General features: G+C 40.1%; 1 protein-coding gene across 2 annotated transcripts; it reads left to right on the top strand.

Annotated features, from left to right (window-relative positions):
- Positions 1 to 1070: 1070 nt before the first annotated feature.
- LOC126974536 (synaptic vesicle glycoprotein 2A-like) lies at positions 1071 to 27915 on the top strand. Of its 2 annotated transcripts, none has more exons than XM_050822055.1 (10): positions 1071 to 1272; positions 7471 to 7695; positions 12524 to 12686; positions 15020 to 15201; positions 16003 to 16187; positions 17797 to 17948; positions 18670 to 18885; positions 25364 to 25549; positions 26407 to 26534; positions 27798 to 27915. In XM_050822055.1, the coding sequence occupies exons 1-10, from the start codon at positions 1161 to 1163 to the stop codon at positions 27851 to 27853; spliced, it is 1605 nt and encodes a 534-aa protein (XP_050678012.1). In that variant the 5' UTR covers positions 1071 to 1160; the 3' UTR covers positions 27854 to 27915. The 2 variants fall into 2 exon arrangements, with proteins under 2 accessions (XP_050678012.1, XP_050678013.1); XM_050822056.1 differs by having other exon boundaries at positions 7483 to 7695; positions 27798 to 27909.
- Positions 27916 to 27922: the final 7 nt, after the last annotated feature.

Raw genomic sequence — 27922 nt, 5'->3', positions numbered from 1 at the left:
TGATGAAAATTACTTATTGATTTCAAGTTCTAAGTATGGGGACCCCCAAAATTTATAGTTTTTTTTTTTTTATTTTTGTGTAAAAATCTTAATGCGGTTCATAGAATACATCTACTTACCAAGACTCAACAGTATAGTTATTACAGTTTCAGAAAAAAAATTACTGTGACATACGGACGGACAGACAGACAGACAAGACGAATCTATAAGGGTTCCGTTTTTCACCATTTGGCTACAGAACGCTATAAAATGTTCGAACGCACGAAATGTTGCTAATAGGGCTGCCAACCGTACTCTAAAATAGAGTATTGTAATCTATGTCATGTAAGCGTACTCTATTATTATTTTTTTCACAATTAATTAAAAACCCATGAAAAATTGTTATGTGCTGCAATAAGTACATAAAATACCTTTTAAAAAATTTTTAAATAGATGATAGATGAGAGACTCTTTTTTGGAAGTCCGTACTCTTTATTTACCCCCTTTGAAATTAGATATACTCTATTAACCAGTGGGAGGCTCCTGTTTTTTCTTTTATTTCTGCCGTGAAGCAGTAATGTGTTAGCATCACTGTGTTTCGGTCTGAAGGGCGCCGTAGCTAGTTAAATTACTGGGCAAATGAGACCTAACATTTTATGTGTCAAGGTGACGAGCGCAGTTGTAGTGCCGCTCAGAATTTTTGAGGTTTTTCAAGAATCCTGAGTGACACTGCATTGTAATGGGCAGGGCGTATCCATTATCAGCTGCACTTCCAGCTCGTCTCGTAGCTTATTTTCATAAAAAAACAATCTTCTATTACAAGATGGCAACCCTAGCATGTAATGCCTCTGTAATTCTGCGACATACTGTAGCAAATTAGTTAGATCGCAATTAATGATGAAATAACATCAGTAAACACGATGCAAGCAGAACCAAAATAACATAAGCAACAACTATTTGAGTACTATCGTATGTTAGCACAAGATATCTGGTAGGAGAAATACTGAAATTGTTTGCTGAACAAACATTCAAATCTACGAACAAACTCATCTGACATCATGCTGTATATATATAGTTAGCAGCACTGCCAGTATCAGTAAATATCTACTGAATTCTACCATGCCACTGGTCCGTGAGGTCCGGGGCTCAATGGACGCGGTGTTTCACAATAAGTGCTGAAGATGGTGGCGAAGACTGACGTGGAAGCGGGAGGTGTTCGGGAGGAGATACCACATGACCATCTGTTCATAGTCACCGGTTTGTCGTCATCCAACTTAGAGAAGCTCTCTCAAGGTATGTCACTTTAATAATTTTAAAATAAATAAGTAGGCGTTACTTTGCGGAAATCCACAATTATCCAAATTTTTTGAGTTTCCTTTAGTGTTAATTTTTAAGAGACAATACGAGTCTGTCTCGTGCTAGAGTTTGGCGAGTCAACATCTCCTCAGGATGCCTCGTGTAGAGGCGAAACACGTGTCCAATTAACACTAAATAAAACTCAAAACATTTGCATAATTTTAGAAGTGGAAACTTGTTTAGGCGCTGAGCGCTTTATTTAGTGGGTATAGAATGAGACGGAGTTACGCAAATTAAGTTGGAAAACAAAATTTATGAACGATGTGGGACTCGAACCCGCAACCTCTTGTGTTCCGTGTGGGCGCTCTTCCACTGAGCCAAGTTCGAGTGATATAAGGTTCATAAATCTTGATATGTGTTGTACAACTACGTAGATCACACTAAAAGTTTAAAGTTAATAGTTAAAAAGACAACATGTTATAACCAAAATATTATTGTTATTGCTTTTCAAAGAACCCTCCTTTACATTTTAAACATTTTTTCATGCGATCGAACCATTTTTTAAAACAGGAGGACGACAAATCTGAATGCATGTTTTCTACGTTTTAATTGAACGCTATCACTGTCACTTCGGAATTGGTAAAAGTGAAACCTCTCATCAAATCTTTGATTTTGGGGAAAAAACATAAATCACAGGGTGCTAGGTCGGGGCTATGTGCAGGATGGGTGACGAGTTGTACTTTTTCGGAAGCTAAAAATGACTTAGTTGTGTTGGCCGTGTGTGAAGAAGCTCATCATGATGTAGGAGAACGCGGGTTTTTGGTCGTCCTTCGCGAACACCCTGCGTAAACAAATGATAGAATACCACTCGGCATTAACACTCTTTTGATCTTCAAGTGGAATTGTGCAAATTGGACTTGGCTACGCTGAGAAAAAAATACGAAGTCCGAAGTATCATAATTTTCAAACACCCATTCACAAGATTGCTGTTTTTTTCGTGTTCAAAACTATAAATCCACGTTTCGTCTCCTGTGACAATGTCATAAACAGCATTAGAATGCCCGTGGTCGCACTTCATTAGTGTGACCACCATTCCACGCGAGCTCCGCTTCTGCTCCGCTTTGAGTTCATGACGGATCCAACGGCAACGTAGTTTCCGAACTTTCAATTCTTCGTGTAAAATTTACTGAGTTTGGCTCATACCAATCCCCAATAGTCCTCGAAATGTCTCATAGGTAATCCGCGAGTTTTCTTCAATTAGCCGATTAACAGTAGCCACATTATATTAGTTGACGGCAGTTGAAGGCCGCTTCACGAAATTCGTCATGTTAAGAAACCCGACCTCTGTCAAATTCAGCAAATCATCTCCTCACGGTGCTTAAGCATGGTGCTTCTCTCCCAAAAGCATTTTGAAGATGAGCGGCACAGTCTTGCGGAGAGAGAGTACTTTTAAAATCATAAAAATTATCGCTCTTAAATCTTTTCGACTTAATTCCATTTTCGTTGCGTAAGTAGAACTTAGATATGTCATAAAAAAGAATTGACAAATTATTTCCCGCCAATTGTGTTTTTTTTATTACTACGAAGGTTGCAACGTTTCAAAAAATATAAAATTCGAAATTCAAATAGTTCCGATTAGCTAGAAATGCAAAACCGTTAGTGTGCCTCATGTATACTTTACAGTTAATAACCTGCTCAACCCCAATATTTGCATATTAGGAAATTGGCTCTTTCAAATCTAAACAATTTGTAATTTTTTTTTTAAAGTGACAACAGGTTATCAACTGTAAAGTAGATTCTGTAGATGAAGCCAGAACCTGCGAGTTGAACAAGGCATATCAAGATTTATGAACCTTACGTCACTCGGACTGTTGGCTCGTCGCAGGTTCGAGTCCCGCATCGTTCATAAATTTTATTTTCAAATTTAATTTGTGTAATCAATCCCAGAAGTGAGGGTTATCACTTTAAAAATTATAACAAATCGTTCAGACTGAGTTGTCACGGTCGGCAATGTAACGCTTATTCGGGTGCAATACAGTCGATATGAATACCATCAGTAGCAAAAGATGGCTACTCATGCTATTTATATCTTAAATAGAGTAAAATTTTAACATGATAGCTGTTGCTTTTAAATATATTCATTGATAAACTTGTTATACCTACTACTCGGTTTGTCAGCGTCGAGGTAGTAAGACTTTTTTTGGGCGATGTATATGCTTTTATAACCGGGTCTCAGAAAATATCCATAACAGTTGGGATTCGAAACTAAAAAGAGTTGATAAAATCACACAAATGTTCAAAGGTGTTGACTATAACTCAAATCAATATAATTTTATTCGTTAAGTTCTATTCAATTCTATTCTTCCTACTATGGCTCCTGTGGAAGGTATACCACAAGTTTGCCAATGTCACGTTAAGGTAGACCACCAAGCTTAGAGTATTCTTTTACTAATTTTAATGGTAGTGATCGGTGCTTAAGATTGAAACAAGTTTTATTTTCTTATACCTGAAACAAACATACATGCTGTTAGGACTATAAAGGACATACACCAATATAATTACTTAAATTATTTAATATAAGTACTATTTACAACTAAATCTTATTTATTTTAATATATTTACACAAAATATATACAAAAGGATTGAAACTAGGGAGAGGAGACATTTAAAGGAAGTTGGGCGGGGTACTTCAGCAGGTATAAAATTGTACAAAGAAGGTTGTGTTAAGGGACAATTGCAGAACAGATGATCCACGTTACTAATCCTAAGTTTAGCTAAGAAAACTGAGGTACACGCGTGGTTAAGGCGTAAACGAATATACCCCCACTTTCGAAAAGCTGTGCTTTAATGAGAAGAAGCGGCGAGAGACTGTGGAACTTGTACATAAAAAGAATTATCAGTAGAATTTCTAAAATTCTGAGAAGAATAAGCTAACACTACAGTTATAGTAACTGACTGTTGACTGTTGTTGATTACTTATGGTACGCAGACGTGGTCGCTAAGTATGGGCCCGATGAGAAAGCTCATGGTCGCTCAGAGGGCAATGGAGAGGGCTATGCTCCGAGTTTTCCTGCGAGATCGAATCAGAAAAGAGGAGATCCGCAGGAGAACCAAAGTCACTGACATAGCCCAAATGATTGCGAAACTGATGTGGCAGTGGACAGGGCACATAGTTCGTCGGACAGATGGGGGTTGGTGCAGAAATATCCTCGAATGGCGACCACGTACCGGAAGACGCAGTGTTGGTAGTCCCCCGACAAGATGGACCAACAATCTGGTCAAGATCGCCGAAATACGTTGAAAGAGGGCAGCGCAAGTCCGATCGTCGTGGAAATCTTTGTGAGAGGCCTTTGTCCAGCAGTGGACGTCTTCCGGCTGATAATGAAACTACCACAGTTACTCTTTACTCTCTGACGGCGTTTTATCCTTGTTAAGGTTATAAAGTCATTATTTCCCATCATCTTTAAACCTATTCCTATAATTGACCAGTAAAAGTTGACTGCACAATAATTGACTGAATGACGTCACTGATTGAAATTCCCAGACTTATGGCAGAGCTTGAGGGTTTGCGTGTCCATTAATTTATCGCTTTCGGTGAGAACAAAGTTGGTCTGGTTATATCTGAGTTGGATAGGAGCCAGCACTGGTTTTGACGCGCCTCTGTCACAGTAGAGATTTTGACTCACATCGCAGACGGAAATATCTCTTATAGCCATCGGCATTGAGCACGACTTTTGGTTTCAATTTTACGCACATATAATATAAAGTTTGATGTTGTGTAGTCTTTTCTCTCACAATTGACTGATGTTAAGCGCGACATCTTAGCAACATGTACCAGGACTTCATATGCAGTTAAGAGATTCATGCATAATGGAGGTTTCACTTCTGACATGTGTACTTTGTACGCACGCATTTTTTTTGTAGTAGGTTATAATATGACCTGTTACTAGCGATGAAACTTAACGATAGCTCATATCGTTGGTAAACGTTGAAGTATCTCTGTTTTATTCTCGGAGTAAAATTGGACCGCTCTGGTTTCTTTATTGTTATAGGAGGAATGACACCGATTATCAGAACTACATAAATAGAAAAAGCACATAAGTAATATAAGTACCTACCTACAATACGCAAAACAGGCATACATTTTGCATTGATAAGTAAAAAGAAGAAAAATTGCCAATAATCAAAATTTACAAATAATATAAATTGCCATATCAATCGTTTCATTGTTTCAAGTGAACACAATTATAAAGAGCGTAGATTTTCTGTATAGATTTTCATACTAATTCTTTCCTTATATTTAACAATTGATAAAAACAATGAACAAGAAAAATATAGATAAGTAATATCTATGTTTCTAACCGTTATATCATAATGTGTTTTCTTAAATGATAATGTCATCTTATAGTGTATTTCCATTTGAAAAGGGTTTTTCTTTTCTGAAAACCATCCCTTATTACGGTGTATAAGGACTGAAGAATTAGTATTTATTTCAATTTATTGTAAATTTGAATTTAATGGAAGACCAGCAGTTACCAGTGCGAGGCTCCGTAATGTGTAAACATTACTGTGTATCGGTCTGAAGGGCGCGGTAGCTAGTGAAATTACTGGGAAAATGAGATTTAACATCTTATGTCGCAAGGTGACGAGCGCAGTTGTAGTGCTACTCAGAATTTTTGGGCTTTTCACTTTCAGAATTTTAGAAATAAATAATTTTAAGGATTTTTGCTTTGTTAGTCCAAAGAAGTATAACTGCTTGCGTGCATACATATTGAATTTGAATTTGAATTACTTAACCCAGGTGGGTCAGACATGCACTAGTATAAACATGAGATTCCATATTGCTGTCCATAGGGCTGGCTATCGTAGAGCGCATAGCAAAAGGCATAAAAGTCATTTATTTTCTCAAAATTGATTCCTTTAGAATTTTTTTGATATCATTTCTAATATACTAGATACTACTACCTTCGGAAACAATGGCGCAATGAGTGAGAAGAAAAGGCGCAAGTAACTCTCCTAGCGCGTGCTGGATGAAAGCCAAAAAGAGTCGTCAAAACTATCTTTTGAGTATTGAACGCTCTCTCGGATTAATCTATCATAATATTTAATGAACGTCCTCTCTCACCAACGTACTTCAAATTATTTTATCAATCGTTTCATATCGTTGCCAAATCGTGTAGAAGATAGGTCAGCTTAATATAGATAATTATAAATAATAAGGACTATATTTAATCCAGTTCCTTTAAAGTGATCTGTAGTTATATCTTTGGAAACAAGTCAGTTTTCGTTACGTAAGTTGAACTTTAAAATAGAAGTGGTTCGGTATTTTATAATGACAAATGTGAAGAGATTAGCAAGACGACTACCTGGTGGTTAGAGATACTCTCTGTAGTACTTAAGGATTAAGGATGCTTAAGGATAATTGAAAAAACTAAATTCTGAACGACATCCTTTGCTTATACCAGGCAAGTGCTGACCTGGCAATTGCCAGGCGGGCGCAAGGAGCGGGAAATTTCCCGCGCTCGCTCATTGGATAAATTGTCCTATTGGAATACAATGCCATTGTATGAATTAGTTGTATTGCGAGTTTATAGGTATTTCGAAATCCAAAATATATAGGTTCCAGATAAGTAATCACCAACATATCATATACTAAAACCTTCTCCTAAACACGCTTCATCTAATGGTACAAGTAATATTCCGATCGGTTTTGTAGTTTTCGCAGTATAACCGAAGAAAAAACCGACCATACATTTATTAGTACAATATAGATTGTTGATGATAGACTCTGACCTCACAGAAACACCGCGCTAAATGGCGCGTTTGAATAGCCGAAATATATTGCCCGAGAAAAATATTTGTTTATTAATTAAATAAGATTGTTTTAACAATAATTTTACGTGTTTCATTCAAATTCGTAATAAAAAATGGTTGGCCACTCTCGCACATTCCAGGATTACGTGAGTGACCGTTTCGTCCTCGGCTAGACAGCCTCTGCACTTGGGACTGTCCGTTACGCCGATTGCGAAAAGCTTGGTGAGTGATGTGTGACTCGTTAGGGTGCCCACCATTATACGGATGTCATGTCTGTTAAGGCTGATAAGTCTACGTATCAGTTTGGGCGATAGTGCAGGTATCGCTTCTTTCGAATGTCTGCAGCTTGAGGCATTCATCCAGCGCATAATTATATTCCAGAGATTATTCCAGAGACGAGTGGCCCGGGGCCTGCGGAGTTCGAGACAGCAATAGAAGCGACCGGCTATGGCTGGTTCAACGTGTGGCTGATGCTGTGCACGCTGCCAGCCTTCTGGTGCGCCGTGTCCGTCACCAGCGCTACCTCCTACATCTTCACCCAGGCGCAGTGCCAGATGGGGCTGCGCCTTGTGGACATGGGCACTCTCAACGCGATGACTTATGGAGGTCAGTATTGTTAATCTGTTTTCAAATTCAAAATCATCATGATCATCATCAGCCCGAAGACGTCCACTGCTGGGTAAAGGCTTCACACAAAGTCCTGTCCTGTGCTGCCCGCTGACCAGATCGTCGGTCCATCTTGTGGGGGGCCTACCAACACTGCGTCTTCCGATACGTGGTTGGCATTCGAGGACTTTTCTGCACCACCGACCATCTGTCTGTCGAACTATGTGCTTTACCCACTGCCACTTCAGTTTCGCCTTCATTTGGGCTTTGTCGGTGACTTTGGTTCCCTTACGGATCTCCTCATTTCTGATTCGATCTCGCAGTTCCCTGCGAGCATAGCCCTCTCCATTGCCCTCTGAGCGACCATGAGCTTTCTCATCAGGGTTAGCGACCCATTCGGTAAGGGATGCCTTAGACCTAAGAAGAACGTGTGCAAGAAACTCAGCAGGCTACTGCTCCGCGGACACGGCGGACACCCTCAGGCTCTTTAATTATAAATGTTTATAATTGTATGATATTACATTATAATCCATATTTTTATAAAATTAAAAAGCCGCTGAGTTTCTTGCGCCCGTTCTTCTCAGGTCTAAGGCAGTCTATTTTGAATGGGTGGTAGTTTTTAACGTTCAATAAGTTATTTTAAATCCTATTTTGAATAAAAATATTGAATTGGCTTTGGGATGGTGTTGTCCAGTGCGTGTTAGGTTGGCAAAATTATGTTAATAAAAAAAAATATAGAATATATTCTATCCTATCATATCTATATAATGTCCTATTGTCAAAGCCCTCACTCAATTCCTACACGGTAGTTACAGGCAAAAGTTATAATAGAGTCCTCTATCGGCAAATGATCGAATTATCTGCTCCCCTTTTCATTCCATAATTTGATGGCTTACTTCCACCAAGTAATGGTAGATACCGATAGGTGTCGTATCATCTTAGAACAAAGAAAATAGTTTCAAGTTTTTGTATAAAAAAAAATTAATCGTTTTTAATTATGGACTTAATTATTCTCTAGGTATACTCTTGATTTTATCTCGGTAATAACTTTTTAAGAAAGAGTTTAGAAAAACAATCATTTTTTTTTTCATCGTTTCTGTTTGGGTCAAATCTATGGATAGGTCTTCAAAAATGATATTGAGGTTTCTAATATAATTTTTTTTAAATTGAATAGTTTGCGCGAGAGACACTTCCAAAGTTGTAAAATGTGTAACTTCTAAAATAAGAGAATGATAACACTAAAAAAAATATAATATGATGAATATGTATATGTACATGTCTCAACTCGATTTTTAAAACCAAGTGTTCAATTAAAAAGATTTTAATATGACAGGAACAGTGGAAATATTCCATTCCCGATACTTTTAGTGCAACCTATGTTTCGTATCGTTCAGAATATATCGTTGTCGATTTAGCGAGTAGACCTACAGCTTCGCTCAATAAATATAGAAATACAAGATTGAGTAATATGTTACGGTAGTTTAATAATAAAATCATAAAAACTTCATATAAAAAGATTGTAAAAATAAAGTCTTATCATAAAATACAAACACAATTCCTTATCAGGGAAGTCTCAAATAATTGTTTCTCTACCGGTTTACTCTAATCTTTATAATATTACTAGCTGATGCCCGTGACTTCGCCCGCGTAGATAAAGGGTTTTTAAAAATAAGAAGCAGTTTGGAATTGAAGATTATCTCATGTCCTATTCCAAATTCCGGTTCCTGTTTTCACTCCCGTTTCCAACATATTATATGAATATTATAGAGGAAGATTGCTATGGCAAACGAAACCTCAAAAATTGGTATAGTTATAGCTCAGTGAACTGAATGAAAACGTGAATTTTAGTTTTTCACAAATCCTGCGGAAGTTCCGGGATAAAATGTAGCCTATCTCCTTTCGCAAGCTCTATCTATCTCTGTACTAAATTTCATCAAAATCGGTTCAGTGTCTCCGGCGTAAAAGCGTAACAAACAAAGTTACATTCATATTTATAGTATTTGTAGGGATTATATGCCATTAGATATGTTTTTTTCTAGTAGAATGGATACAACATTTATAATACTCATATTATACAAGATACCTAGTTGTTTTTTAATATAGAACAAATGCGCTCTATCTACTGATTTCAAATTTAAACAACAGAATTCCTTTGATGAATGTGAATGACAGGAGATCTCGTGAGTGGTGGGGCTACTCTCAGTATGGAGTACCACAAGGGTCTATTCGTGGACCGTTCCTCTTTCTTATCTACATAAATGATACACAAACGAACAAACCTAACCTCAAAGAAAAAAACTGAAAACACCGATATTTAAAGTGAAAAGAAGCGAGGTTATATATGATGTTCGAAACAAAAGATATTCTCTCTGACATCGTGTACTAGTTTAGCGTTAATAACCAAATGTCAAAAATGTAAATTCCAGTGTTTTGCTAAACGAAGAGGTGATAAAACCGTTGGAATCTGCTATATTTCTTGGCATTACACCGGATTCCAATTACAATTGGGCAATTTGGCAATATTAAAGGATTGGATAATAGACTTAGTTGTGCAGCATACGCGGTTAAAAAGATTTGACAATTAACTGACATAGATACGGGACAAGTTTACTTTAGTTATTTTCATAGTATTATTATGTATATTGCTATGGGGCAATGCTGCCGATATCAATACCATCTTTGTGCTGCAGAAGCAATATACGAATAGCCTATTCGCGCTATTTATAATTTAGGTCCTAAAGAATTATTGAGAGCAAAATTTAAAGAAATAAATATCTTCACTGTTGGCATGTTGCCTCTCACTGTATCTATATATATATATATATATATATATATATATATATATATATATACAGTGATTAGTAGTAGTGTATATATATATATATATAGAGATTTCCACGTATATAATAATAATAAAATATTTTATTTGCAGCTAAAAACACACAAAAAATAAAACAATTCTTAAATTAAATTAAATTTTAAATTAAACAATAAAACACACCATACTTATTAAAAGACTAGGAACGTCAGCCGCAAATAAGCTCAAGCTCGGCTATATAGTCACTCATCACGAAATCTCTAAAACCATTACAGCTAAAGATTTGAAATTTGGTAGGAATATTCTTTTCATCGAGTAGAGGTCAGCTAAGAACGGATTTTCCAAAATTCCATCCGCAAGAGTTTTTTTTTTATTATGAACAGAACAACGTCTGTCGGTTCGGCTTGTTCTTGATAATTTTATGTATGCACATAGGCACATAAGTGAATTTACTAGAAACTGTTATAACCATAATGTTAACTTAACAGTCATAAACTTATATTGCCTACTAATCGGCTAAGTCGTGTTAGTAAGCCTTTTGCAGGGCATCGTATATGCTTATACAAGATACCAGCAAATGTTCAAAACAAATGTGTTACCAGTGTTCTGAAAGTCTGAAAGAAGCTGGGCTGGTTGGAATAACTGGCCAACACAAAATGGACCCAACGAAGTGGTTTATTTACGAAAACAGAAGCTCCTACACCATACTTTCTTTCACACTAGTCAAAATAACTAACAAGCAGTAAACCTTCTCTCTCTGGGGTCGGTCCCTGCCCTGAGGATCGTGGTCAGCAGTAAAACTGCATCTGGAACCTCCACTAGATCTGCCTCCACCGGCTTCTGTCCAGCGCATATCTTACAACCGTAGAGAATTTCGATGACGAGTCTTTAATTTCGTCGGTTGTTTATCTTATTGGAGAACGACCTATGCCTTGCCTTTATGCCTTCGGTAAAGTATACCTTAATTTGAAGTTATAAGGTTGAATTTTACTAAAACAATTTAGTGAATATGAGATTTCTTTTTCATTTCTGAGCAGTTTTTTTACATATGGGGGGGAGGGGGGGGCAATCGGGTAAGATGCTCACGAGATGGACAGTGGTGAGGCTACCCATGGACATCCGCAACAAGAGGTGTCAAGAGATGCGTTGCCGGCCTTTGAGTATGGTCTTTTCTTCAAGGTTCCTAAAACGTATCGGTTAGGGAAAACAGCAGCTGGTAATTGATTCCACAGCGTGGCTGTGCAAGGCAAGAAATTTCTTGTAAAACGCGCGGTTGTGGTCCACATGTAAACGTGATGCGGGTGGTATTTTGCATTTTGACGTAATGTCCGGTGGTAGAATTTGGCCGATGGAATCAACCCGAACAGCTCGCCTTAGCACTCCCCGTGATAAATGCCGTAGAAGATGCAGAGAAAACCTACATCTCTACGCAACGCCAATGAATCGAACCTACCGGAGATAACTTGATCGTCAATGATTCGAACTGCTCTTCGTTGCATGCGGTCAAATGGAAAAAGCTGGTTCTGTGGAGTGCCCGCCCAGAGGTGAGAACAGTACTCCATGTGAGGCCGAATATGCGCCTTATATATTTGGAGGCGGTGGCTTATAGTGAAGTGCTGTCTTGCCTTACTAAGTACACTAAGCTGTTTAGAGGCCAGTTTGGCTTTCTCTTCCAAGTGACCACGGAACTGAACATCGTTCGATATATCGACACCGTATGCCGATACAGCCTGTGGCAGTTCCAGGAGTGATCTCGAATCGAGGGGATACGACAAAGGGAGACTTTCAAGCGATAAACGCACAATCTTGTGTCTTCTTGGGGTTGAATTGTACTAAATATTTTCGGCCCCATTCCGACACTTTGCAAACAGCGTTGCAGTGTAGGTAGGAACAAACATTAGGTACTTGAATCATGCCATATTCATGCGCTATATTTATAGAATATATCAAAGATTTTAATCTTAGTTAATAGTTTACTACAATATTAAAATAAATCTCGTACGTTCTCAGGTATGATAGTCTCAGCAGTGATATGGGGCTTCCTCTCAGACACGCTGGGCCGTCGCAAGATCATTGTGTGGGGTTTGATCGGTACGGGCATCATAGAAGTCATCTCAGCATTCAGTCAGAACTTTACAATGCTTCTTATCATGAGATTTTCTAGTGGATTTCTGTAAGTATATCAAGGATTTTATTTGATAACTAGCTGACCCGGACATTGCAACATTAATTTATTTTGCTAAAATAAAAGAATTTTTCTAAAATAAACGTAGCCTAACTTATTACATCAGCTACCTGCCAATAAAGGTCCTGTCAGATCGGTCCAGCCATTTCAGTGATTAGCCGGAACAAACAGACAGACAGACAAAAATTGTAAAAATAAACATTTTGGTGTATTTTTACTACATGTATGTATTTAAGGAAATACGGTTACGTATTTACGCCCCGGAACGGGGCGTAATATGTCGGACTCGAGTGTCCGCGTAAGCGGACACCCCATACCGACTAAAACCTCCTCTGTGCTGTTAGCAGCCCTGGCTTTCACAGCGAAGTAGGACGTGGGCCGTGGAGGCCTATATACATGTAGTAAATTACGAAAACTGTATTCCATGCCACACACATAAAAATACAATCTAAATACTTACCCTCTTATTCATAATGGTCCGCTAACTTAAAACAGCCGCTAAGGAGTGTTTTTTTCTCATTCTGACTTAGGTCAATAGAAGAAGACAGAGTGAGAATTAGCAATGCTTTAAGTTAGCAGACTATTATGAATAAGTGGGTTAATATATATTCCTAATCCTAAGTTAACTAAATATGTTGTGTGCCAAAAGAAAAGGCCGATGCTCAGCTTGTGCTGTTAACCAATACTGGCTGCAGATAGGCTGAGTTTTAGCATCTACCTGGTTAACTGTTGCATTATCTTGATGTTCTTCTTGTGGATTTTCAAATTAGCTTATTCATCTATCACCATTATGTGTATAAAGTGTGTCAATATTATTATTATTTATTTATTTAATTATCTTTATCTTTTTTATGGAAAAGGAGACTGGTGTTAAGTGATTACCGCCGCCCACATTCTCCTGCAACATCAGAGTAATAACAGGAGCGTTGCCGGCCTTTTAGAGAGATTTACGCTCTTTTTTTGGAGGTACTTATGTTGTATCGTCCTGAAAACACCACACAAGGAAGCTTGATTCCACAGCTTCTTTAATATGTGAAAGAAGACATCCAGATGCTATGTATGATTTTTTTTAGTGACAGTAAGGGACTAGACGAGCAGGACGTTCAGCTGATGGTAATTGATACGCCCTGCCCAGTACAATGCAGTGCCGCTCGGGATTCTTGAAAAACCCAATAATTCTGAGCGGCAATACAATTGTGCTCGTCACCTTAAGACATAAGGTGTTAAGTCTCATTTGACTAGTAATTTCATTAGATACGGCGCCCTTCAGACCGAAACACAGTAATGCTTACACATTACTGCTTCACGTCAGAAATAGGCGCCGTTGTGGTACCCATAATCTAGCCGGCATCCTGTGCAAAGGAGCCTCCCACTGGAAAATTCCTTATTTATCCTTATCTTGCCCCAAAACTAGGCATAGGCCTGTACTATCGGTGCAAGACAACGATATATTTAATACAATATACTTACTATTATTCAAAAATCATAATATTTGGTCATCCGTTGGCTGTCAGCAAGGCGACCCTCTTGGTCCAGCAATATTTAGCCTTGCCATTCATTCCGCCATAACAAAACTAAAATCAAAATTTAATGTTTGGTACTTGGATGATGGTGCTTTGGGTGGTGAAGTGGACTCTGTTTCAGATAATTTGAAAGTTGTAATAGAAAGATTTAGCTCAATCGGCCTTGAGTTAAATTTTTCGAAATGCGAGCTTTTTATCGGCGAAAATTTTGCCAAATTTTAGACCGGGTTGATATTACCAATAAATGTAATGTTCTGTTAAATACACAAATAAAATTTGAAAAAGTCGCATATTTGGGACACGTGCTCAGGCACGAGAGGTACAAACTCCTACAACTCATCTTCATGGGAAAAGTTGCCGGAAGAAGAGGCGTAGATCGCAGAAAAAAGTCTTGGCTGCGAGACTCGAACCCACGACCTCTCGCGTTCACGTCACTCGAACGGTTAGCTCAGTTTGGAGAGCACTCGCACGGAATAAATCGCAGAAGAAAATATAACAACTTGTTTAGATTTGCAAGAGCGACGTCTCAAGTCAATTTCCTAATATGCAAATATTGAGGTTGAGCTGGTTATGAACTAAGTAGATCCTGCAGATGAAGTCACAACCTGAGAGTTGAACAAAGCATACAAGATTTATCAATAATACGTTACTCGAACGGTTAGCTCAGTTGGGAGAGCCATCGCACGGAACGCGAGAGGTCGTGGGTTCGAGTATCGCATCGTTCATAAAATTTTGTTTTCAAATTTTATTTGAGTTTCACTTCATCTGCCAGTCATGGTTCGACGGACATGTTTGTAGGTTCAACGGTTCGTTTGCGGTGCTGGTCTCCTACCTCGCAGAGTTGCACCGAACCCAGCTCCGGGCCCGCGTCATCCTGCTAACCAGTCTGTTCTTCACCATCGCTAATACCACCTTGCCCTTACTAGCTTGGGCCTTGCTAACGCGAGAGTGGCATTTTAAACCCTTCGGGGATGTCTTTGGTAAGTTAGTTCTGATAATATTTAGGAAGATGAAGGAACCTTAGGAGTAACTCAATGATAGTTACTTGGCAAAGCATTTATAACTGACCATTTGATGTGTATCTTTCGTAAATGTTTATAGAATATCTACCTAACGGAGGCTCCTTTAGGATGTCGGCTAGAATATAGGTACCACAACGACGCCTATTTCTGCCGTGAAGCAGTAATGTGTAAGCATTACTGTGATTCGGTCTGAAGGGCGCCGCAGCTAGTGAAATTACTGGGCAAATGAGTCTCAAGGTAACGATCGTAAGAGTGGTGCCGCTCAGAATTAATTTTGGATTTTTCAAGAATCCTGAGCGGCACTGTATTGTAATGGGCAGGGCGTATCAATTACCATCAGCTGAACGTCCTGCTCCTCTCGTCCGTTGCTGTCATAATAAAAGAATTCTTTGGTATGACATATTGACCCTTAGCCAATTTTCCAATCTACTTTTGAATACATTTTCGCTTTATTCTATAAGATTAAGCCACAGTAAAGCTGTACGGAAACCAAAATTGTCACATATGTGTCAGTACTTCTAGGATACTGAGATATAACTATAAATACTTAGATTAAGAATTGGGCTCCGCTGCGCTTCAACTAGATACCGCATTACCTTAGAACAATACATTTTTTATTACAACTATTAGATGCTTGTGTGCTGTTGTGAATAGTTGCCGTAATAAATAAGCTATTGGTCTTAGGTAGCGTGGTATCTAGTTGGAGAGCGGCGGTAAGTGTGTAGCTTGTCACATTAATAACATAGGTTCTGTTTTCAGTCATTCACGCGTGGAATCTATTCCTGTTAGCAACAGCGATCGTTCCATTATTCACTGGTCTCGCCTTCCTGTGTCTACCGGAAAGTCCCAAGTTTCTCATGTCCAGAGGTCGAAATGAAGAGGCCATGGTCATATTTAAACGGATATACGCATTGAACACTGGAAAGTCTCCTGAGAGTTACCCTGTAAGTGTAATTAGAAGAAATAGATAAATAAATTAAGACTGTTTGAGTTTGGTGTTCGAGCCAATGATCTAAATAAATAAATTGAAGTAGAGTCGTCGGAGGTAAACCTCTTTTCGTGGTGAGCACAGAGTAGTATAATTATCCGAATGACTTTTGTTTGGCGGTTTTCGGTAACATATTAGACCAGTGTCGATAATTTTTGACCCCAAAAAAATAATAGTAGGATGATTACCATTGGAAATGGAAGGGAATGTAACAAAAAGGAATAATAAATTACGGGCGATCTGAGGTTTGGGTAATGGAAAAGGGGGGGTTGTTTTAGGGTAAAAAACGGTTTATCTCGATCCGGCAAACCTGCAAGTCGTATGAAAAAAAGTGAAATGGCCTATGCCATGCCAAAGTTGTAGGTAATAAAAAGATCTACAATTTTTTTTTTACATTTTTGTCACATAACCTCAAAATTTATATGTAAAATTCGAAAACCAAGTTTAAGGATTTCTATTTAATCTTTTACAAAAAAAAAATTCACGAAATTTGGGGAAATGTTACCTTTTTAAATTCAATAATAATGAAAAAAAGGATAATTATTGTTGAGTACAGTAGCTGCATTACCCACACACACCGTAACTAAATAAATAAAGGTATTTGCGAGCATTTTATAAGCGATTTAAAAGAATATAATAACTATTAAGAAGCTCTGAAGCAGAAAGAAACAGGAACATCCTGCCACCACAAGTAGCGCGCGTTAACGAACATGACGCTTGAGCCAGCCATTGCCTCCCTCAACCATATTTTAGGGAAGAGAACGATCCGTACCATGTCGCCTCCACAAGCAGAATCAAGAATCAACCTCAAACTTATCAATTTTCATCTAAAGTAATTGGCGACAAATCTCTTTTCCGATATATTTAATTGTAAGTATCAGGGGTTAATTAAATTCAATTAAGCTTTCTACAATCTGACTTTAGAATAGTGTGAGCGAGTCTATTTGTCTCCGTTGTTGCTACAGAAAATCTTATATTAAAATATGTCCCTTTGTGTCAAGAATCATTCAGAGCAAAATTTAAAGAAATTAACCTCTTGACTGTTGCCTCTCAATATATTCTTGATAATCTTATGTATATACATAGGCGCAAAGGTGAATTTGCTAGAAACTGTCATAACCATTATGAAGCATAACATAAAACCAAGAAAAGACATACCCGAGTGTCTTTTGTGATATGAGTGTGATGAAAGTGTTCAAAACAAAAGTATTACGATATCCAAAATAATTGTTAAAAACGTTTGTGTGGTAAAGGTTACTATAACTTAAATGATTTTCTTAATGACACCACAGTTTGGGAATGATGCGACCGCCCTCAGGCTATTAAATAATAAGTTAAATTGTACGATATTACTTTGTAACCATATTTTTTTATGAATAAAAAGACCGCTGAGTTTGTTGCGCCCGTTCTTCCCAGGTGTGAGGCATTGTTTTTGGAATGGGTGGTATTTTTTGACTTGCAATAAGTGATGTCACATCCTATTTTGAATAAAAATTTTTGAATTTGAATTTGTGCTTTCAATAAGGCTAACCAAAGGCCAAAGATAAGAGAAAATCTTGTTGCAGATAACAAAACTGGTAGAAGAGAAAAGTGAGCAGCAAGGGCAAGGATTGGAAGCTCTGAAGGCTGGCATGGAACAGATGCTGCCTCTGTTCCGAGCTCCCCACTTGTTATATCTGGTGCTCATCTGCGGAGCCCACGTTGGATGTATGTTCGGGTAAGATCAGCAGCATAAACGTAGCATCTTTTTGGGAAGTCCAATTCTTCGAACAACTTGATATACGTCAGCTCACCGCAATTGATATAATAAGATTCATGAAAAGAATTAATATTAGCAGTGAGCTATAGTTAACAGTGGCTGTCACAATATATCATATTGGTCGCAATGAAACAGGACTGCACTGAACTGTGCCAAAACCACTTTATAAACCATAACCATACGATCAGCCATTACACAACTATGTAAGGCACTTTAACCCTTCGTGTTGCGAGCTCTCTTAACCTTGAATGTCCCTTGAATACGCGATTTTGGATTTTAATGTTAACACTCTCCTGCTGCCCTTATCCAACCTATTCCGGCGATCTCGACCAGATCGTTGGTCTATCTTGTGACGGCCTACTAACACTACGTCTTCCGGTACGTGGTCGCCATTCGAGAACTTTACTGCCCCAACGGCAATATGTCCGTCGAACTATATGCCCTGCCCACAACTTGAGTTTCGCAACCATTTGGTCTATTTCAGTAAGTTTAGTCTCCTACGGATCTCCTCATTTCTGATTCGATCCCGCAGGGAAACTCCGAGCATAGCCCTCTCCATTGCTCGCTGAGCAAAAACGAGCCTCTTCATACTCTCTATATCTCTGTTATTTTCCTTATTTCATCAGTATATAATTATTTTATCTGTAGGTACCTTTACTTCAGCCTTTACAATTTCCAGGTCCAATACTCTTCGTCTATGGTACCCACAGCTAGCAGCTATGATTGGCACGGAGGAATCCGGTTCCCTTTGTGCAGCAATATCCCCTACAGCATCACGAGAGGTGGAAGAAGCATGCCAACCAATAGCTACGGATATGCTGACATACCTGCAGAGCGCTATCGTTGGTGCTGGCTCCGTGCTCACCTACACCATAGGAGGCGCTGTGATTAACAGGTTAAGACACATAAATTATTTTATTTGTTACTGGAGGACAAACAAAGAAGATCAGGTGACCATCTTCAATATACAACGGCTACATATTTTTTTATGAAGATAAGGGACGAGACAAGCATAATGTTCAGCTGATGGTAATTGATATACCCTGCCCATGCCAATTCAGTGCCGCTCAGGATTATTGAAAAACCCAATAATTCTGAGCGGCACTACAATAGCGCTCGTCACCTTGAGGCATAAGACGTTAAGTCTCATTTGCCCAGTAATTTCACTAGCTGCTTCACGACAGAAATAGGCGCCGTTGTGGTACCCATAATCTAGCCGGCATCCGGTGCAAAGGAGCCTCCCGCCGATAAAATTAATAAAAATATATTTATGTATACTCTTAGAACGAGTACCTACCGTATCTCAATAACGTAACAATAAAACTGTAATGAGTGATGGTCAACTAGAGATTAGTGTAGTTAGTGGAGTTGGTAATTTAAACGCACATAATAAAACTATTATATCTGTATTCTAAATTGTCCACTTAGAATTATAATAAATAGTGTCCCCTTACAATTCATTGTAAGTAATGCCCACTCGAAAAAAAAATTCAAATTCAAATTTCTGTATGTTTTAATAAAATATATTCAAAATTACTTATAATCTACTTATTATAGCAATTTGCAATTAAGCCTTATATATGAAGGTCTCAGATACTTATTTCTACAACCCTGTGTACGTGTTGAGGGATAAAACTTTATTATGCTTAAAAGTTACATAAGGTTTGTGGGGGAAAATCCAGGGAACTGGAAAAAACTGGCTATTTGCTATCACTTAACCTAACTTAAGACTAATATGACTAGAACTTAAAAACTAACATAAAACTAAGGTAAATAAATACATAGATATTTATTGAATTAGACGGTACTTTGCGGAAATCCATAATTATACAAATTATTTAAGTTTTCTTTAGTGTTTATTCCGCCAATATTTGTTTTTCAAACAATTCGACACGTGTTTCGCCTCTACACGAGGCATCCTCAGGACGTGTTGTCTCGCCAAAATCTGGCACGAGACTCGTGTCGAATTGTTTTAAAAACAAATATTGGCGGAATAAACACTAAAGAAAACTTAAATCATTTGTATACATAGATATGTATATACATGTAGAATATATAAATATAAGAGGGGTGGGGGGGTCGTGGATAAGAAAAGGAGGGATTGCCCACTCGAAAAAAAAAAAAAAAACAAATTCAAGATTTCTATATTTGGTATTAAATACATTTTACAAAATTACTTAAATCTACTTATTAAAGCAATTTACAATTAAGCCTTATATATGTAGGTATCAGAAAACTTATTTCTACAACCCTATCTACGTATTGAGGGATAATACTTTATTATGCTTAAAAGACTAATACATGAGGTTTGTGGGGGGGGGGAATCCAGGAAACTGGGAAAACCTGGCTATTTGCTATTGATATAACGTAATATTAACCTATCACTTAACCTAACTTAAGACTAATGACTAGAACTTAACAACTAACTTAAAAACTAAGGTAAATAAATACATAGATATGTATACATAGATGTATAATATATAAATATAAGAGGGGTGTGGGGAGGGGGGGGGATCTTGGGAAAGGGAAGGAGGGAGAGGGAATAGGAGGCCAGTTTTCGCCGTTATTTAATTCTTATAACTAAACCAATTTACAATATATTGGTTTTACATTTATTCAGACCTAGCTAGAACTCTGTGTGCGTGAGTGTGTTTGTCTATACGCTAGTGTTCTGTGAGCTCTAACCAGTTGTGATGTGGTAATGCATGTTTATAACGTTTTATGCTGAGGCAGTACTCTGTGAGTGACTTACGACTACAAGTCGACCGGAGGGCGAGGTTTATTCCGTCCTTCAGTCGGCGTAGCCCTCTGTAGAAGCTATGAGATATCTCTTGTATGTGTTGTTCTAGTGTTGGGATGTTTTTCTTTACATGAAGTCGTTTAAGATTTGTACGCGGGTGGGTCCGGTAGATGGTTTTAAGGGATCTATTTTGCACAGTTTGTAGTTTACGATAATTGTTTTGATTTGTGTTAATCCATACCGGACTTGCGTATGTCATGACCGGGCGTATGTACGACTGGTATAGTAGACGCTTGTTACTAGTTGAGAGAGTGGAATTCCTATAGAAAATGGGTCTCAACAGGCTCAAGGCAGTAAGTGCCTTAGAGCGGGCGTAATTAATATGAGGCGTGAAGGAAAGTTTCCGGTCGAGGATAAGTCCTAGGTATTTAGCCTGTGACTGCCATTCGACCGGGTGGTTATTAATATGTGGCTTTAAAGAGATATTGAGTTTACGGGAAGTTTTGTATGAGAAAAGAACCGCCTCGGTCTTTGTGTCATTGATTTTAAGCTTCCACTTAGAGAAGTAGTTGCTTACACAATGTAGGGCTGTATTAAGGTGTGAGACTATAGATTTGATGTTCTTACTGCTGCACAGATAAGCTGTGTCATCAGCGTACAGGGCGAGGACCGTGTTCGGAGGTTTTGGGATGTCTCTCATATAGAGTAAAAATGCCCTAGGTGAGATGATGGAGCCCTGTGGAACACCTGCTACTACTGGATGTGGGGAGGATAAACTGTTTTTGACTCTAACTCTAAGAAATCTATTCGTAAGGAATGATTTTATTATTCTACAATATTCAAAGGGGACTTGTGCTTCGAATAATTTGTGAACTAAGGCATCATGCCAGACGGTATCGAAGGCTTTCTCAAGGTCGAGTAGAACCATACCAGTCTGGTGTCTCAAGTTAAATTGGTGTGTTATATGTTCGACTACGCGCGCCAGTTGGTGAGTAGTCGCGTGTGACCTTCGGAAATCGAATTGTTCGTCAGGTAGGTTTGATTCTATAAGTGAGTTTATTCTATTATTAATTAAAATTTCTAATATTTTACTTTGTGTGCAAAGTAAACTAATTGGTCTGTAGTTCGCGGGGGAGGTGGGATCTTTTCCCGGTTTGTGAATCGCGGTGATTACTGCTATTTTCCAGGACGAGGGAAAATAGGTAAGACGAAGGCACGCATTAAATATATTAACTAAGGTGTCTATTGCTTTTGAAGGGAGGTGTTTTAGAAGTATGTTCTGTATGTCGTCGTGCCCGGGGGCTTTTCGCGGTTTACAGGTTTTTAAAATTAATTTTACTTCGCGAGGTACAACTGGCGTAGGTGCGGTCGGTCCGTTTATTTTGTAAAGGTGGTCTAGAGACCGCGACACCTCGCGTTCGGTGTCGGGGTCGCTCAGATCCACGGTGAGTCTATGCTGTCGCTCGAAGTGTGTACCTAGGGCCTCGGCCTTTTCAGCGTCCGACCGGGCGGGGCCCGAGGGGGTGCTGAAGCAGGGTAGAGGGGTGTGTACGTTTTTGAGGCGTCTCGCGAACTTCCAGAGGGAATTGTCGCGGGTGTCAAGCGATTCGAGCTTTTTGTTCCATTCGTTGGAAGTGAGAGATTTTATTTTAAAAGATATTTGGTTTTGAAGTGAATTAATAATCGTGTTAAACCGACGCGTATGGAGTCTCTGTGCGTGATGTCGGTATTGGTTTTTTAGTTTGATAAGTCTTGTTATGTCGTGTGGAAGTTTGTTTGTTTGTGTCGGTGTGAACGTCGGGATGTTCGCGTTACGGGCTTTGATTATAGCGTCAGTCAGTGTTTGTATGGCGTTGTCCACTAATTCGGGTCGGTGTAATTTTAAGGAGCCGGGGGAGGGGAGGGCTTCGTTAATCTGTTTTTTATAATTGTCCCATTTAGCATTACCGTATTTAAAAATAGGTCGCGAGATGCGCGGGATGAGGCTATTAATTTCGAAAATAATGGGACAGTGGTCCGAGATAACGTCGTAAGTCAGTGGGTCTGTAACGTTTGTGATATTTTTGGCAAGGGTGAGTTGTAATTTAGCGGCAGAGTGCCTAGGGTTGGAGGGGAGGTGGGTCGCTTTGTCCGGAATTAAAATATTATATTCGTGACCTGCAAAGTGATTAAAAAGACGCGATCCATTGGAATTTGCTCGATTGCAATCCCAGTGTCTATGGCGGGCGTTAAAATCTCCGGAACAGATGACGGTGTTGCCGAGAGAGAGAGCTTTTGCGATGGCTGTCGTGATTCTACTGTCTTGCTTAGGGCAATAAAAGTTAACTATTGTGATGGGTGTCTGTCCGCGGTGAGACTCTAATTTAATTGCAATTATATCGCATATATCATGCTCCACCGGTGGGAGTGAATGATGCGATATATTTGACTTGACAAAAATTGCGACGCCACCTCGGGCGCGGTTGTCTGTCTGTCCGTCACGTCTGTAGCAGGTGTAACCGGGAATTGAAAAACGTCGTGCGGGAACGAGGTGTGTTTCTTGTATGAGTGTAATGTCGATGTTGTGTGTACCTAGGAAATGTATGAGTTCTCTTTTCCTACTCACAATACCGTTTATGTTAAGCGACGCTACTCGTAGAGGACGAGCAGTGCCAGTCGGGGGAGGGGTCGCCGTCTCTTCATCCATGGATGCTCAGGAACTCGAATACTGTGATGATTTGCTCCTCGTAGCTCATGCTACGGCGGAGCAGAGGCTTCAGCTGACCTGCGATTTTAATTAATTTTATAATTTCATGTGTTGACATTTCCTCCGAGTCTGGCTCTTCGGTTGTTTTAAAGGCGGCTGAGTCTGTCTCGACTCTTTTAAAGCCACCTGGCATAGGGCCAGTGGGCCTAAGGCCTGGGAAGATTTGTCTTCCGGACTGGGTGCCCGTGAGGGGCGGCGGTCCGGCAGTGGACCGCGTTGTGGGTGGCTGAAGGCCCTGTGGCTGAAGGCCTGACGGTGACGGGGCGTTCCCTGTCATAACTGAGTTCCACCCGCGGCCGTTCGCCATGTTCGATTTGAACATGCGGGGCTGGGGTGGTGCGCTTTGGCGGGTCTGGAAGCGCTCCTGGCGCTCCTTGACGGCCGCAAGGTAGATGCGGCGTTGGGGGCACTGGCGGTACGAGGCCGCGTGCTCTCCGCCGCAGTTGCAGCACCGGACTGGAGCTTCCTCCTTCCGGTCGCACTCCGCTGTGAGGTGGGCTCCCGTGCACTTGACGCAGCGGGCGGCCCGGTTGCAGTTCCGTTCTGCATGTCCGAATGTCTGGCACCTGGAACACATGGTGCCGTATTTATTGTTTGATTTATATTTGTAGATACGCACCGATTGGTGGCAAATATATTTAATTTTCCTGAAGGCACCGATATCAGTGCTCTTCGGGAGCGTCACTTGGTACCTTGGTACCAGTGCATCGCCCTTGAAGGCGACAACTTTAGTGGGTTTGAACCCCAGTTCTAGGAGTGCACTACCTAGCTCCTCTGCGGAGCTGTAGTACAGCCCTTGGACGACAGAGATGTGAGCTCTGTCGTCCTTATCCGTGTATGTGTGGAACTGCAAACGTTCCACACCTTTGAGCGCTGCAAGGGCCGATTCTTTATCGGCCTTAGTCTTGCAGGACAGCTGTGCCATATGTGGCTGGATGTTGAAATTAAAATTTTTGATGCCCGCGGCGATAAGCGCCGCTCGGCATCTTTCAAAGTCGAAATTCTCCTTAGAGATAACAATTGGAGTCGGCCTCGCCTGTGAGGGCTTGGTCGTTACCTTGGCTCCCGGTGTCTCCTGTACCGGGAGCGGCTTAAATACGTTGGCCGTTGCCAACGGCTTGGGGCGTCCGTTGTCCGGGCGCGGCTTGGCCGCACGTCGCCGCGTCACGGCGATCCAGTCCGGCAGGCCGCCGTGCAGCCGCTGGCCGGACTCCTGCTCCGGCGGCGAGGCCGGGCTGTCGATGTCCATTTCGGCGATCACCTTCGCCGCGGGTTGCTCACCGGGGCTAGGGCAGCCCCTCTTCATGTCCTGCGACACAGAGTTGAATACACTAATTAATAAACTGCTTCGAAACCGTTAAAAAGCGCGCCAAAGGGGCGCGTGTAGTTAATAATAAAAGAAATTGCGATGATAATAATTTCACAAAAACCAGCGCGCAAACACGTCTCGTCCGTTCAAGCGCAGGTAGCGGAATCCTTATCAAAACCATAATATTGTCATCATTTTGTAAAAAAAAAAAAAAAACACATTGCCCACTCGAATTTAGCGCTCTGGTTTATAAAGGGCATGAACGTCTACCGTGATGATGCTACCAACTGTCAGTTGGCACTGCTGCAGTAGTACCAACTAACGTACACGAATCAAGCTAACTAAAGATCTGAATATTATATTCTATTATAGTTATTTCTAATTATAGTATATAGATAATTATATAAAATAACATTACTAACACAGTAAATAGTTAATAGAATGTTATTATTAATTGGAGTGTAGGACTTATGGTTGTTCATGACGTTGGTAGCGCTTATTAACCTACCAAGTAATCAATATTAATAATATTGCTGACATTACTGGGTGAGCACTTTTATAATTAGTTCATAACTCAGGTGCGGTAAGAAGCTGGTGGCAGGTATGTGTTGCGTGCTGAGTGCGGTGGTGATCGCGCTAATGCCACTACTGGGTACCACTCCCGCAGCCGTGGTTTGGCTGCTCACCGCCGCGCTGGCTCTCACCTCACTCGCCGGAGCCTCACTGAGCAGCATCACCGTTGATCTCTTCCCGACCTCACTCAGGTAAGCTTCCTACTAATATCTTCCCTTTCTTGGCGTGGATTTCGCTATGCCAACTGCTGACAGGCTTGCCCTGCATGTTTCAGTATGACAACTCTCTCTGTTATCCCTACTTAAACATTTTATTGAGATAAAACCTTGCGAATTGAACGGGAAACTACTAGAAGGAAATAGAAGGACAACTGGCGACTGACCTGATAATTTGTAATCAGGCCCATACTCTTTTTGTGAGATCAAGAACTGAATGAGCAGTTTGGACATCTGATGCAAGACTCAGTCTGAACTCATCGCAGACTTAAGAATTAATTCGCATTAACATAACACGCACGCACACATACACGATATTTTCTCGAAGTAAATTATACTTGTCGATATCCAAAATCCAATTTTAGAGTAAAAAAAACCCTTTTTAAAAATTTTAAATTTACGGTTAGAATGTAGTCATACATAATAATATAAGCTTGTTATCAGTACCAGTGGGAGGCTCCTTTGCCGGCTAGTTTATGTGTACCACCACGGCGCCTATTTCTGCCGTGGAGCAGTAATCTGTAGACATTATAGTGTTTCGGTCTGAAGGGCGTCGTAGCTAGTGAAATCACTGGGCAAATGAGACTTGGCATCTTTTGTCTTAAGGTGACGAGCGCAGTTGTAGTGCCGCTCAGAATTTTTGGGTATTTCAAGAATCCTGAGCAGCACTGCATTGTAATGGGCAAGTCGTATCTACTACCATCAGCTGAACGTCTTGCTCGTCTCAACCCTTATCTTCATAAATATAAACATTTATTTAGTCTGGCCGTAATGAGGAGATTGTTAGTCTATTACTCTAGTTTACTAAGTTTATGGATTGAATATCGTTCCAGGGTGATGGCCATGTCGATCTTCCTGATGATGGGTCGGGTGGGCACGGTGACAGGAACCGTCACCTTCCCCGCGCTCATCGCCTACGGCTGCTTGCCGCCCTTCTTCACTATTGCTGGGGTCTTGGCTGGTGAGTTCACTGTTGTTTAAAGCATCATTTTTTGAGTTTTACTTTTTGTGTTTTTTATGCTGGTAAAAGGATCACTCGATTGTATGTGACTGCACCATTGATTCACAAACTACCAACACTGCATCTTCCGGTATGTGATCGCCATTCGAGGACTTTACTGCCCCAACGGCCATCTTTCCGTCGAACTATGTGCCCCGCCCACTGACACTTCAGTTTTGCAATCATTTGGGCTGTGTCGGTAACTGTGGTTCTCCTACGGATCTCCTCATTTCTGATTCGATCTCGCAGGGAAACTCCGAGCATAGCCCTCTCCATTGCAATCTTAGCGGCCATGAGCTTTCTCATAAGGCCCATAGTTAGCAACCACGTCTGTGTACTTACGGTACACATGTTACATAGGGCATATGTTTCGCTGTCATAATGAACGAGACCTGAGAAGATAATACAAGTGATCGTGTGTGCCTGCACCTTCTGGAATATGGACCTGAGACTGAATCAAGTAATTACCTACTGTTCTTCTTAGTCGTTGTTTGTTTATTGTTCATTTTTGAAGGTCATCTCCGTACTTCAAAGTTTTTGTAAGTTGGTCTTCAAGGCCCACCCTTTTCCATCCTCGGCTTTCCTTGTTGCGGTAATAAGTGGTAGGCCAGTGTCTTGTTCTGGTCCAACTAGGGGCTAGGTTATCGTCCGCGTGGTCTTTTGCCCTCCACCTTGCCTATGACTATAGTTTGTCTAAATTAGTGGGAGGGCGTCGGGCAATATGGCCAATACACCCCAAGATCTTTTGATAGTAGATTGTGGACAATCTAGTGCCAATGCAAAGTTGCTCCAGGATAGACCTTTGTTCTCTTAACCGTCCACGGTATGTAAAGCATCCTTCTCCAACACCATATCTCAATCGCGTCAATCTTTTTCCTCTCTGCGCCTCGGATCGGAAGATTGAGAAGACTAAGGTATTCACGAGTCTCTTTTTGGTTGTATTAGAGATCTTCCTGCTTTGCCAAATTCTGATCAATAATTTATCGCGTCTTTCGCTAGTTGAATTCGTCTTCTTATATCGAGTTCACTCCCTCCTTTGTCCGAAAGAAAAGATCCGAGATACACAAACTCGCTTACAAATTCCAAAACCGAAAGTTCGCCAGTCCTAGCGATTTCACCGGCCATGTCGATTAGCATAACTCTTGTTATTGACTTGTTGACTAGTAATTACATCGGAATTAATTTATTTATCAAAATATCTAATAAACTTTTCTTTCATTTCAGTTTGTGGATGTGCATGTTTTTTTGTGCCAAATACAACACTGAAGAAACTAGAGTAGACTTAAGCAATGTCAATACTTACCAAAGGATAATTGTGATTTTATTATGTAAGAATGTGGCCGTAAATA

The sequence above is a fragment of the Leptidea sinapis genome, chromosome 32 (assembly GCF_905404315.1).
Source record: "Leptidea sinapis chromosome 32, ilLepSina1.1, whole genome shotgun sequence".
In the NCBI taxonomy this organism is placed as follows: Eukaryota; Metazoa; Arthropoda; class Insecta; order Lepidoptera; family Pieridae; genus Leptidea; species Leptidea sinapis.
This window is presented reverse-complemented; position numbering and strand designations above follow the sequence as displayed.